The sequence below is a fragment of the Zeus faber genome, assembly GCF_960531495.2.
Source record: "Zeus faber genome assembly, chromosome: 12".
Lineage (NCBI taxonomy): Eukaryota > Metazoa > Chordata > Actinopteri > Zeiformes > Zeidae > Zeus > Zeus faber.
Genome location: NC_137196.1, coordinates 22,422,167 through 22,435,376, shown reverse-complemented (window position 1 = coordinate 22,435,376; position 13,210 = coordinate 22,422,167). Strand labels below are relative to the sequence as shown.

Below are 13,210 nucleotides of genomic sequence, written 5' to 3'. Positions count from 1 at the left end.
TTTATTTATTTTTGACGTTTTCAATTATCTCCACCTTTTCCCTGACTAACCTGCATCCTCTGCCTCAGCCGGCTTGCCTCAGTCCCCTGACGCTGGTTCCAGTGACTGGGAGACTGCTCTATATGGCTGGATAAGTGGGGGTTTTTTGGGGGGGGGTGGGGGGGTGGGGGGGAAGGGCGGGGGGTGGGGGGGGGCTTCTGGTTGGAGGTTTCTCTGGGCGGAGGGGGGGGAGAAGCGTGAGGTCGGGTACAGAACAAGTCCTGCGGCAGCGGGGAGGGCAGGGGCGGGCGGAGGATGGCAGTGGCTCTGGACGAAGTGTGGGGCCGGGTGAAGAATGTCTGCAAGCAGAACGGGCTGCTCATCCTGTCCGTGCTGGCCGTGGTCATCGGCTGCCTGCTCGGCTTCTTCCTCCGTGGAAAGCAGCTCTCGGAGCAGGTCAGTCGGCTGGAGCGGCGCTGGTGATGCCCGCGTCTACCATACGGTGCCCCCCCCCCCACCCCCCAGAAAAAAAAAACAACCCTCCATCCCCGCATTGTTGCTTTGAGGGATTTACATTCCATCCCTGACTCTTTTTTACGAATTGACGCTGTTCTCATTCCCCATCCTTCCCCTTATTTACGGGTTTCTTACCTTTCACCCATTGATCCCTGAGACGCACGCGTTTCACCAGAGGATGGAGGTTTGTCTCTCAAGCTTCTCATCCAATGCACATCCAATTCCACATCAATAACCAATATATTTTGTTTGTTTTTCATCCCCATAATTGCCCTCACTGCAGATTGCAGGAGGGGAGTCTTAAGAGGAAACCCTTTCGAATGTATAAAAAAGCTTTTTGAGCAAACCTGGCTTGTTCATTTTAAAAGTCAATTTTTTTATTTTGTCCCCGGCACTTTGGGAATTACGAGCGACCTAGCAGCAGCGACAGGGCTCATAGTGCTGGGTCCCTTGTTAATCGCTGTTTGCATGGAGCCCGCTGGGGTCCGCAGTGAGAATTAAAATGTGCAAGGCGAACCAAGAGAGAACAGCAGGAGCGCGCGATAGTTTTATGAGTCGTACCTTTCTCTTCATCCCCGCTGGGAGGATTAGGGTTTTTAATGTTGAGAATGGAGATAACGATGCCAAATCACAGTCTACTGCGGCGGCAGCTGTTGATGGAATGGAGGAGAGAGGTGAGGACACTCAGACCCGCTGGGGCACGGTGTTAAATGCATTCGTAAACAAGGCCATGCAAATGAGCGCACAAGCATGCACTTATGCGAGTGTGCACGAGAGCATGTGTCCGCAATTCCATATTCCTGAGGCGCGATCAAATGCTGTCCTGCATATCATGTGCAAATGTATATTGTATACCTGAAAAGGAGGAATTACGTATGTGAGAGTGAAATAGTTTTCTGCTTTAATCACTGTTGACCTACATACATCGTATACTGTCTGTATACCATCCCTCCCTCGTCCATCTCTTCACGTGAAGTACACACCTGAAATGTCTTTCAACCGAGAATGTTGCCTTGAAACGAAATCTCTTTTTTGGGCGCAGACACACTTACCTGAGCAACGAAGAAAGAAGAAAGAAGAAATAACTCTATGACCCATTTTAGGTCGTGCGTGTGTGTGCGCGTGTGTGTGTGTGTGTGTGTGTGCGCAGGCGTGTGTGTGTGCGTGCGTGTATGTGTGTGTGTCCCTAACGCTGGGGACGGACAGCCTGCGTCCCCAGCGTTGCACGTTGCCGTCTGTCCCTCTGTTCATCCATGTTGGAGAGACTTACATCCACAGCCACCCAGCATGCACCCAGCATTCCCGGCGACACACACACACACACACACACACACACACACACACACACACACGCAGCCATTTGACCAGCGGCCCTGATCCTGATGTAAAAAATGAAGGACTAAGCCTTCTCACTCACAGAAATTCACTCATAAAGGTTTAAGCGGCAGCGTCATCTCACTGTGCAGATGTGAGGTACTTTGATTTGTTTTTGTTTGTTTTGTTTCATTCTCTCTCTTTCCTGTTCCTTTTTTTTATGTTGTCCTCTTTATTTCGTCTCTTCATTGGCCGCCTCTGGTTTCAGTAACCCCCCCCACCCCCCTCTCTAGACTCCATCCCATTATTCCATCTGTTCTACATCTATCGTTTAAATTGTCTCAGCCAAAGTAATCTCATCAGTGATCTCGTCAATGCGACATTTAGTTACTTTGAAATTCCCCCCGGAAGATTGCAGTTGCCATCACTGCACTATTCTGTAGCTTTAAAAACATTATTCAAAAGGACATGAGCAGTTTAGAAAGTATCCACGAAAAGACGTCACAAAGCTTCTTGCTTCTGGAAAATGTACACGACTGAATTGAAGTTCATTACCAATCTAAGCCTATTGTAGAGAAAATCATAAAAATAGAAAACACCTCTACAGTCATACGATAATTTAAAAACTATTGAGATAGAAATGAATGACAATTCTGCGCTTTTTCTAAATTCTGTAATGAATTTATATTTGTCTTGTTATTTTTCTGCTAAAAGATGTATAGTTTTATGTCGGTAAAATCTTCAGGGCATGGATGTATTGAAATTTAAAATGCATGGATTTACATTTTGTTCTGACGAGCACAAAATAACGGCGAGATACTGGTTTCACTTTTTCTCTCTTGAATGGTCTGTTAGATTCAAGGTTGGGTGACAATGGCGATGTAAGGTCATACCCTCAGTATAGATTTAATTCATAGATACAGTGGTACCTGGACTTACGACTGTATTTGGTTTTAAAAGAACGGTTGTATGTTAAAACAGTCGTATGTCGAAAAAAAATTTCCTATATAAATTATGAAATCATGAAGGGAGCAATTAATCAAAATACACAGCACAAACACAGTAAATATGAAAAAAAATATCGATAAGGCACGAACTACGTGCACACACGAGGTCGCCCGCTGACTGACTGCTGACTGACCACTGACTGACTGCTGACTGACCACTGCCTGACTGCTGACTGGCCGCCGACGCGCCAACTGCAAATTTCCACGGTCGTATCTTGGAGCAGTCGGTCGCAAGTCGATTCAAACTTTCCCGACTATCGCTGCTCGTATCTTGGATTAGTCGTAAGTAGATGCAGTCGTAAGTCGAGGTGGCACTGTACAATTGAATAGGGTACAAATGTCAGCGCCTGTGCGCCTGTGCACCCATCAGCCAACATTGCCATGGTAACAGCGAGCTTCACTAATCAGAGACGTCGCTGTCACACTTAGGATTATGGGTAGTGTAGTGTCCAGGACATTGCGAATAAAACACCCTTTTATTCAAACAAGGTTGATTATATACATTGCGTTATATTTACACAATTATCTATAAACATTTCAAATCCTAACGTTAAACCCTAATCCTAGAAACCCGGAAAGCTACAATTCTGCGCCATTTCGTTTTGCATCTTGATGCGATTTCCTCATGGGTAAAGGAGTTAAGTAAAGTAGTCGTATTATTATAAACATAAAAAGCAAATGCCCCATGGATGTATAAAAAATTCAAATGCATAGGTTTAAGTTTAAATGTATTAGGTTTTGTTCTATGACAAAGTAAAAAAAAAAAAATCTAATCCTGCCATTGCAGTGGGGTTCCAAGGGTGGATTCCAAGATCATTCACATTCTAAATCGAATAAAATCAGATTTTTTTTTTTACTTTGCTGTAGAACAAAACCAAACACATTTTTGGAACGGTGTCATCTTGTAGGTTAACACATGCAAGTTTAAGACATTTCAGTGGACCCTTAACTGATATATTGACCTTTGAACACTGACCAGAGGTCACCTTTTAAGCCCTATATCTTAGTGACTAGAATAGCTACCAAAATAAGGTAAACTGTTTTGGACAGCTCTGGACATGTACTTTTAGAGCGGTGGTAGTGTCAATAGGGGGCGCCACTTAAAATGGCCTAACATAAAATTCAGGGATTTTCAAATGACATATGTACATTCTGACAACGCAGATATATTCCCTGACCAAATGAACCCCCAGTAACACATGCATGTCGTTTCACACCTTTACCTTATTTTCCTTTTCAGTTTTATAATAATACAACTACTTTACCTGTGAGGCAATTGCATCAAGATGCATAACAAAATGGCACAGAATTGTAGTTTTTGTAGGGTTTAACGTTCTAGTTTGAAATTTTTATAAATAATTGTGTAAATATTATGCAATGTAGATAATTATTCATTTTTGCTCCTGTAAAGCCATAAGTCTGTATCAACCTAGTTTTGAGAAAAACATGTTTTATTAACAATGTCACAGAGAATTCATTATGATTGGTGGAGTTCGTTGTTACCATGAAAATGTTTACCGCACTGGCTGATGGGTACACCAGCACGCAGATGTTGATGTTTATATCCAGTTAAATTGTATCTCTGAATGAAATGAATACTGAGGGTATGACCCTAAATCACTATTCCAGTGACCATTCAATAGAAAAAATGCTAAACCAGTATCCCGCTTTTATTTCTTGCTAGTCAGAACGAAATTTAAAGTCATGCATTTAACATTTTAATACACCCTCTCCCCCACCTTCCTGCAGTGGCGTACTTTTGTCAGGGTAGTTTTGGTTTTATGTACGTATCCTCCCCATGCCCCCCTGCTTCTAAAGTCAAAATAAAATCTCCCCATTCGAATGAATTGGTTTCAATTTCATGACTATGAGCACGAAAAAGCGCGAGTTGTTGTGTACAATTCCCAAACCCAATTGATTCATATGTGCAAGTCTTTTAAACAGCAGCAGCAACAGAGAATCAGATGATAAACGTATTGATGATGAATTGATGTTTGACGTATTGATAAAGACTAGACCATTTAGACGTCCCTCACGGAACCTCTCTCTCTCTCTCTCTCTCTCTCTCTCTCTCTCTCTCTCTCTCTCTCTCTCTCTCTCTGAAGGAGGTCAAGTACTTCCAGTTTCCTGGAGAGCTGCTGATGAGGATGTTGAAGATGCTTATTCTGCCGCTCGTGGTGTCCAGGTGAGCGCCACCGCATCTCACACTCTGGCACATGGAGGAGCTACACGGGAACTATAATTGACCACTTTTCTTCTCCTGGTTTCAAGGTTGCATTTCACGGTGAAACGCCCCAGCGGTGAACAGTTCGCATCAGATAATTGTTCTGTTTTCTAATTTGAGTCACCGCTGCATTTCTTTGTGCTGCAGTGGTTCTCAATGTGGGGTTCAGTGACGCTCCGGAAGTCTTTGGTTACTTTGGTTACTTTGGTTAAATGGTTACTTTGACTCTTAATCCCGTCGGGATTAAGAGTCAAAGTTTATTTATTAAGTTTATTTATTTAGTTTATTTAGTTTATTTTCAAAACGTTAGCACCGTGAGAGAATGTCGAACAACGTTTGGGTCCTAGTTTCACTGTCAGCGAATATCCATCATCTTCCAGCTTTTCATGGCACCTCGTCTTGAATTGATAATGTGTGTTCACACACAATTAGAGCTACTTGTCAGTCTTAGAGCATTCATAGAGCATCACAATGAGTCCTGCAAACCCCACTGAATCTTTGCTGCTGTCTGAAGCCGTGTATCAGGTTGATGGGGATGGAAGTGGTACTCGGGAGAGTGGTTTCATTTTTTTGTGACAGTTCAGGCCGTAGTGATTGTTTTCCCGTCCCCTTGTATGTCCTGGAGAAGGGCTTGTGAAAGACCAGAGGTATAATATAGATTACCCCCTGTGTCCTGTTTCCCCACCAAGGAGCACATGACTCTTTCAGATAGTGATTGCTTTGCATGGCTTTTGATGCATTCTTAGAAACGTAGTGCCGCCAAATTTCAGTATCCGACTATTTTAGGCCCAAAAGCCCTCGCTTGCCTACACGAGGTCGCTCATGTACGACACACAAATAACATCCCCCTCCACACACACACACACACACACACACACACAGCCACACACACACACACCCCTCCACCCAAAAACAAATCATGCAAACACACCGGTTACATGCAGGCTGCTTTGTGCAATAAGCTACTTACAATCTATGCAACAGCAAAGACTGGATGAGAAGTTAATCCCACTCCCTCCCTCCATCCCGCTCTCCCTCCCTCTCTCTGTCTCCATCTCTATCTGTCTATCTATCTATCTATCTATCTATCTATCTATCTATCTATCTATCTATCTATCTATCATTTATCTGTCTGGCAGTCTGTCTCTCCGTCTGTCTGCCTGTCCATCTGTCTGTCTGTCTGCCTGTCTATCTGTCCACCTATCTGTTTATTCTATTCTATTCAAGTCAAGCAATATCCGTCAAGATATCCTCATCGCATTCAACACATATGCTCCCTGGTTGATAAGGTCAAGGTTCTGTGAGGCTACTGGCGTGTGTGTGTGTGTGTGTGTGTGTGTGTGTGTGTGTGTGCACGATCACGCTCCAGTCCCCTAGTTTTACACATTCGCAGGAGCAGATCACTTAAGTCCACGGCAGGTTGCCCTCACCAGTGGCACCCAGGCACGTTAATTACAACTAATCTGAAGCCGTGGCTGCGGGGCCAGAGCGGCCCGCCCCGGCTCAGCTCGGCACGGCACGGCAGAGCTTCAGCCCTCGTCTGCTACGTCCACTTTGGAGCCAAGCAGACCCAGCGCTCAGTGAGCCTGAAAACGGTCTCGGGACCGTAGACCGCTGGTCGAATTGATAGGGACACGGCTCCGATGACGCCTCGTTCCCTCCGTCCAACCTCCATCAAACCCCTTGTGACCGATTGGCCCCCGAAACCCCTCAAAAAATCACCTTGGGTGTAAATTAGTTTTATACACAATTTGAAAGGTCTGGATGATCTCTATAAGTGGTAAAAATCACAAAGTTACCATACTTTTATTTTTTCAAGTAGAGATCTGTCTGGTTCTCTCCCACCGGTGCTCAACACGGAGCGTGCACGGTGGTTGGGATGCGCAGACGAGCTGCTGGACACGGTGCACGCTGCCACAGGGCTTAGGGGTGAATATCCATCCCGGCCCGATCGCCTGTCTGTCCCCATTTTTGATTCCCCTCCCAGTGCCATCTGCCCAGCAGCCAAAGAGGAAACCAGATTATCCCGTGAGCGTCACTCCGAATGAATGGAAACTCCACTACTAAACCACTGCCCCCTTGATCCTGCCTGGATTTGTTAGTTTGTTGTGCTCTACTTGTTTTTTTATAGATTTTTGTTGGGTCGTAATTGGATTGACATATTTAAGTTTTATGGATAATTTTGCTCTTGGCTTGAAGCTGGACTCATAGGATTTATTACATTGCGTCCCTTTGCATATTTAATATGTTTCTAAGAGGATACGGTTTAGTGACGCTCGTGTCCTAAAGTGGAAATGATATAGAGATGGTACCCTCGACGCGAGAGGGAGCGCCTGAAGTGAATGACTTGAATGAACGTGAAGTGTCTCTCGACAGATGTTTATTACTGGGAATGTACTTTGTTTGCAATTGTGCCTCGCCCCGTTTGAGCCGTTTTAGCCAAAAGAAAACTAACAATAAGTGTGAGGAAAAATAACAATCGTTTTCCAAACTTTAGTTTTTCAAAATCTTAAATACTGTAGGTTAAATTACGTAAAGTAAACTCATGTCGGATCGCACTCTGTCACCATGGCCTCTGTGACGTAGGGATGCGAGGTGGGACAGCATTACCGTGGTAACCAAGCGTACGCCGACGCCTCTCTGCCCCCGGTCTAAACTGAACAGCAGCACATAAAGTGGTGTGAAGAGCTGGTGAAAATAAGCTCTTGCTTGTTGTTGCTGGTCAGAACAGCCAAGCAGCGGTGTAGCGCAGGTATACGCCCCATTCCTACTCCCTTTTCATTCGGCATTGCGTAGAGCCACTTCTAAGTGCCGGGCGCGTCCGACAGTTTGACTGGCGATCCTGTCACAGGGCACATGCGCAGTCCGTTCAACGTCTGCGCAGAACGGCGTGGAGCTACTGTGCATTTCTGCACGATTGCACATGATGAATAGAGACCCGCGTTTCATTTCCCACGTATGTGCTTTGTGGATGGAATGAGCGTGTCCATGTCACTGACGTCATCCCGTCGACTTCAAAAAACCTTGAGCGCTCGCCTGCAAGAAGGCAGCATTTAGCGTGTTCTAAACTTTGCGAGGCTTTAATTTGAATAAAAGTAATATTTATAAGTGATGGAGACACCCGGGCTCGTGAATAACCACCAAACGAAGGGGCAGAATTTTTTCCACCCGAGTGGAACACCAAGAAGTACCGGCTGCTGTGGGTCACCTACATACTGCATTGTTGCGGTTATTATTGGTACGCTGACACCAGATGAGAGGTCCCAAAATTCAGAACCTGTTTGGACCCGGGACATTTGTCCTGAGATCCAATTACAACCAACTATTAAAAAATGTATTAATACCCGTTTTTTCCCTAGATATTACAGAAGTAACCCGATGCATGTCCAAGGTGATGATAAAACCTGCACCCGGTTCGGGTTCTTGTGGTCGGGTGCTGGTCGACCCGGGAACACCTCTGCACCAGACTACTACTGGTCTTGTGGTCAGGTTCGACACCGGCATTTTGACTTCCACTGTGGATGAAGTCTGTGCATTGCTGTGGGTTATTTTCTGCTGGATCAATAACTGGAATAAAATCAAGCGGTTGGACAATGATGTCGGCATGCTACATAACTAAATAAAATAATCTATTATATATATACAGCTTATATGTATTATATATAATTCATCGTTTCTTTTCAATTATTGCTATCATTATTTATTTATTTTTTGCCGTCTGCCTCCCCAGACTGAGAGCTCACATCATGTTAGTGCTTTATGTTGCTGACAGGGACTGGATGTTGTTTGTAACTTGGGTCGGACAGTTTTTCGCATTCAGGAGTTTAAACGTATTCGGCAGCGCCCCTTCATAGAAAAATACGTTCCCCGCGGCGCATGAATGTTCCCTGAAAAACTCCCACTAAAGAGATTATCTTCACATGAACGGTGGCTAATTATGTAGTATTGACTGATTGCTCTTCTGTGACGAATAATAATTCCATAATGATCCTTACTCCCTGAGGTCAAGCAGCAGAAGTAAAGCGACAGTTGTCAAATACTGCCCCTTTTTGGTGGAACTAAATATGCAAGGGTAGTCAATACATGTTTGTTTAGAAGCGCGTTACAGGGGCGTTTATCCTTTGCTGGATGGGCCAAAGAGTATAAAATTAAGAAAATTAAGGCAAAAATTAAGAGTATACCTGATTTCCTGGACCGTGTGGCTTGATCTCCATCTTGAATTCATGTCATTTTGATTAACATGGTTCATCATCATGTTTGAACTACTTCAATATTATGACATCATGTCGTCCTATATCATCCAGACGAACCCTGTGTGTGCTGTTTAAACTCCCTTGGCATTCTCTCTCTTTTTTAATTTCAAGGAAGGATTACTCTAATGCTCTTGCCCAGCAAAGGTGCAGCAGGGGAGGGCCTGTAATCCCCATATGGTTCAACTTTTGTACGTGTCTATTTTACACGGCGTATAGGCCGCTTCACATGGCAGGAGAGGAGCCCTAATCCAGCCTCGACGCCCGGTGAAACCCCCCTCTTACCTCCGGCCATGCCTCTATTTCTATCTGTCGGCCTCCTAATTCTCTATCACTCTTTCTCTCTCTCTCTCTCTCTCTCTCTCTCTCTCTCACACACACACACGCACATGTAGCCATGAGCAGCAAGTAAATTATTGACTAGGATTGAAGGATAAATTGCTGATCACGGAGCTCTTTGTCCAACTGGTGGTCAGACCATTTCCAAGCTCAAGCTAAAAGGTACACGCTGCACTCAAATCCTCCCGGCTTTTAACCGAATGATGCAATTCGCAATCCAACAAACAAAGAAGAAGGTGTTAATTCTTCAGTTGGGGACGTGACAGTAAAGGCTTTTTTTTTACAGGGGACGGTTAAAGACGCTGCATCAATAATTACTTTGATGTCTTTCTGCCTCGACTCCCTGCAGCGCCGCCGCTTCCCACTCCCCACTCCCCACTCCCCACTCCCCACGTCCCCCTCCTGTTTGATCCGGCCTGGTTTTGATCTTGTCAACGGGTGCAGCGTGCAAATAAAACCTTTGCCGTACATCATCGTCTCAATCTAACCTTGACGGTAGATTTTAGAGAAATAAGACCCATGTTACACCGGTGAACAGCCTCCAAAATGATCCAAAATGCATTCCCTCAAAACTCGCTCACACGCCATAGGCGTTATATTTTGAGAAGAAGTCCCCCCTTAAAAAAAAAAGGAACTTTCCTTCTTACTTTTGAGTTTGTTTTAAAGAAGAATGAGCGTGACATACCTCCTTCTTCCTCCGTTGCCTCATTCCTCAAATGAATATGGATGACAAGTTAACAGAGTAAGAAACACCATATTGACGCACAGCCTTGTTTTAATGTTCTTTTCGCACCTTTCATGGCAACTAGGTTCTGAACGCTCGTTAATTGGGCCGTTAATCGTTAATCGATCCGGGGTGGCTGTACGCCTGTTGCTCGTCAGAGTAATCAAAGAGCCATTTTCCATCTGGCTTGTTCCGTCTTGTGCCCACTCTCTTAGATAAACTGGTACGTTTCAGCACCATCGCCTGTGTCTCTGTGTCGGAGGGCCCCCGAAAAAGCTACTCGGGTGGTGTGAGGCGGGTGGAGCTGCCACACATGTTCAATACTGTTACTAGTTAAGAAGTTAAGATTCCAGTCTCCCACTGAGCGGCTGCTTCCACATCCCCAAATGTCACACCCACATCATTTGGGTGTTGCGGGTACAATTTTTTTGGGGTCTCTATAGCCGTCTCTATAGCCGAACAGTTCTGGGGACTCCCTGAGGGGAACTGGGAACAGGGGAGGTCCCCCAAGAACTGGATACCGTCAAGGGCTTTTTATCTGGTTGCAGTCGCCCTCTCCCGGAATTCTGAAGTGACGCTGACGTGTGACGTAAGCCAACAGGGTTTCAGCATGAGTTCTGTGTTGAATTAACTCCGTAACTTTCACTGATTTCACCTTATCCCTCCACTGAAATCTGTCTCTGAACAAGTTTGGGGCGAGAAACCTTCACTGGTATTGGATCTCTACAAGACGTCATTTAAAAGTTTGTTCCCACTTTCGTAAGGCACAGGCTCGCATCGGGACAGCGCACGCAGATTTTGTTTCATTCAATTAACGTGAAAAAAATATATATATTTATATTGTTTTTTATTTTTATTGTTATTTTTTTTTTCTAATTACCGCTGAGTGTACGTGGGCTGGTCCGCACCCAGAATGATGCAGCTCGACCGGGCAGACTGTCCTCAGTGCAGCGGGGGCGAGGGACCGTGCACTTACGTCTGGACTAATCACCGCTCATTTACGTCACTAAAGGTTCCTCTTGTGCCGGGTAGTCCCTGGCCTGCAGTTGGAGCTAAAAAAGGCTCCTCAAAACGGAGCTCTAAGAACTACGATCGTTCCTAGTTTCAAGATTCAAGATTCAAGAGGTTTATTCGTCACATACGTATACATACTTTCATACATATATGCAGTGAAATTTAATGCAACGCACCCGGTGATAACACACAATATGTCCTAGGGAAAAATTTCTTTCTAATAGAGCAACTAACTGATTCCTAAAACATAATACAGTAAGTCGAATAATACTTATTTTATTCAATAAAAATATATAGAATAAAATAAAAAAATAAAATAAAATAAAATAGATAAAGGGAATATGCTTATGTAGATGGAATAGGCAATTATGTAGTTACTGCAGTGCAGACACAAAAAAAAGGGAGGGTTCTTCCAAAAGTTCTTAGAACTATGAAAAAATTTGCCTTTTTGTTTTTGTGGAGGGTGATAGAAACATATCCCTCGATGGCACTTAGTACCGGTGCAGCTTTTGTGCAGCCAATTTGGCTCTGACTGATATTGAAAAAATAAAAAGCATGGTGCAATCCTGAGTGGCATCCCAGGGCTCCCAGAAAAAAATGTACAATAACCCGGTCTCCCATTGTGAAATGTCACTCCGGTATGACATTTCTGTTGATTATCGATAATTATACAAATAAATGGAATTACTGTATTTCTTTTTTGTTCATTTTGTGCCACTACCGTAGAATAAGCCTACCAGTGCGATAACACATGTCTACCTAATGCAGACGTGGCAAACTGCATTGACCTAAAAATTCAGGTGGACAGTAAACTGATGGAAAACGCACCTTCTGGAAAATTCACATTTGACTGTGTCACTCTAAATTTGCTTTAAAATAATCCTTAAATACGAGGATATGCTTGATTTCCTATGTACAAAACATAGAAATACAATGACAAGAAAATCTGAAATGAGATCTAATACCTACTTTTGCAGATGACAGAGCTTTCAGCTCCCTGCTGTCTGGACATTCCAACATCCCCTCTCTGATGGTAGCAGCTGCGTTTATCGATTAATTTTCCACCAGCGCTCCATTTCCAGCTCACTCTTCCACTTTCACATGACTGCCATTAACTGCAAAAAATAATAAAAAATTAAAATGCCAGTAATTTGCAAGAAGATGGTGTTCCGTCTGGCTGTCAATCTTGAGACAATAAATAAATAAATAAATAAATAAATAAATAGATTGATTAGTTATTTAATTAATAATTAGGACCTCATAGGTCAAAGGTTATCAACATAGGTTCTAGTATCACCCAAAAACAACACTGTTTGAAGGAAAAGACTAGATCATTTTATAGCACATTTCCTTTAAAGCAAGGTGTGTATAAAACATCCAAAAGGTTTAATACCCAAATAAACATCATTCAGTGCTCACATACATAGAAACTTAAAAGTTTTCAAATTTATGAACACAAAATTGCTCTGTTTTAAAGTGTGCATTCAAATATATAAAGGATTCTTTCTGTATAGCAATGCATTTTCCACTTTCCCTGATTTATCAATTTTATCATCTATTTTTTTAAATGATTTGCCTCAATAAATTGTTTTGCGACTGGATACTGATGGAAGTATCCAGGACTGGATTCCTGTTCAGACCTAAGTATTGTTTTTTTTTTCAATCACAAATAACAAGGACATTTCGGTAAATCAATTGTAGTTTAAGATGATAAGTATTGTCCGCCCATGTCTACTATCTCTACAAGGAAAAGAGTAAATATTTCTGTCCTCTTCACAAGCTGTCCTCGAAAGACGGCGTAGCGGCACAGCAAACAAACCCAACAAACCGAAAGGTAGAAATT

At 43.5% G+C, this 13,210-nt stretch overlaps 1 protein-coding gene across 2 annotated transcripts in view; it reads left to right on the top strand.

Moving 5' to 3' along the window:
* Window positions 1–294: 294 nt before the first annotated feature.
* Window positions 295–13,210, top strand: part of slc1a7a (solute carrier family 1 member 7a) — a gene marked incomplete at both ends in the record, with an annotated part of 29,530 nt that continues 16,614 nt past the window's right edge. For both annotated transcript variants that reach the window (XM_080011174.1, XM_080011173.1), the window contains 2 exons: window positions 295–435; window positions 4,922–5,001. In XM_080011174.1, the coding sequence (XP_079867300.1) occupies window positions 295–435; window positions 4,922–5,001 (221 nt within the window). The remainder of the gene's footprint in view (window positions 436–4,921; window positions 5,002–13,210) is intronic.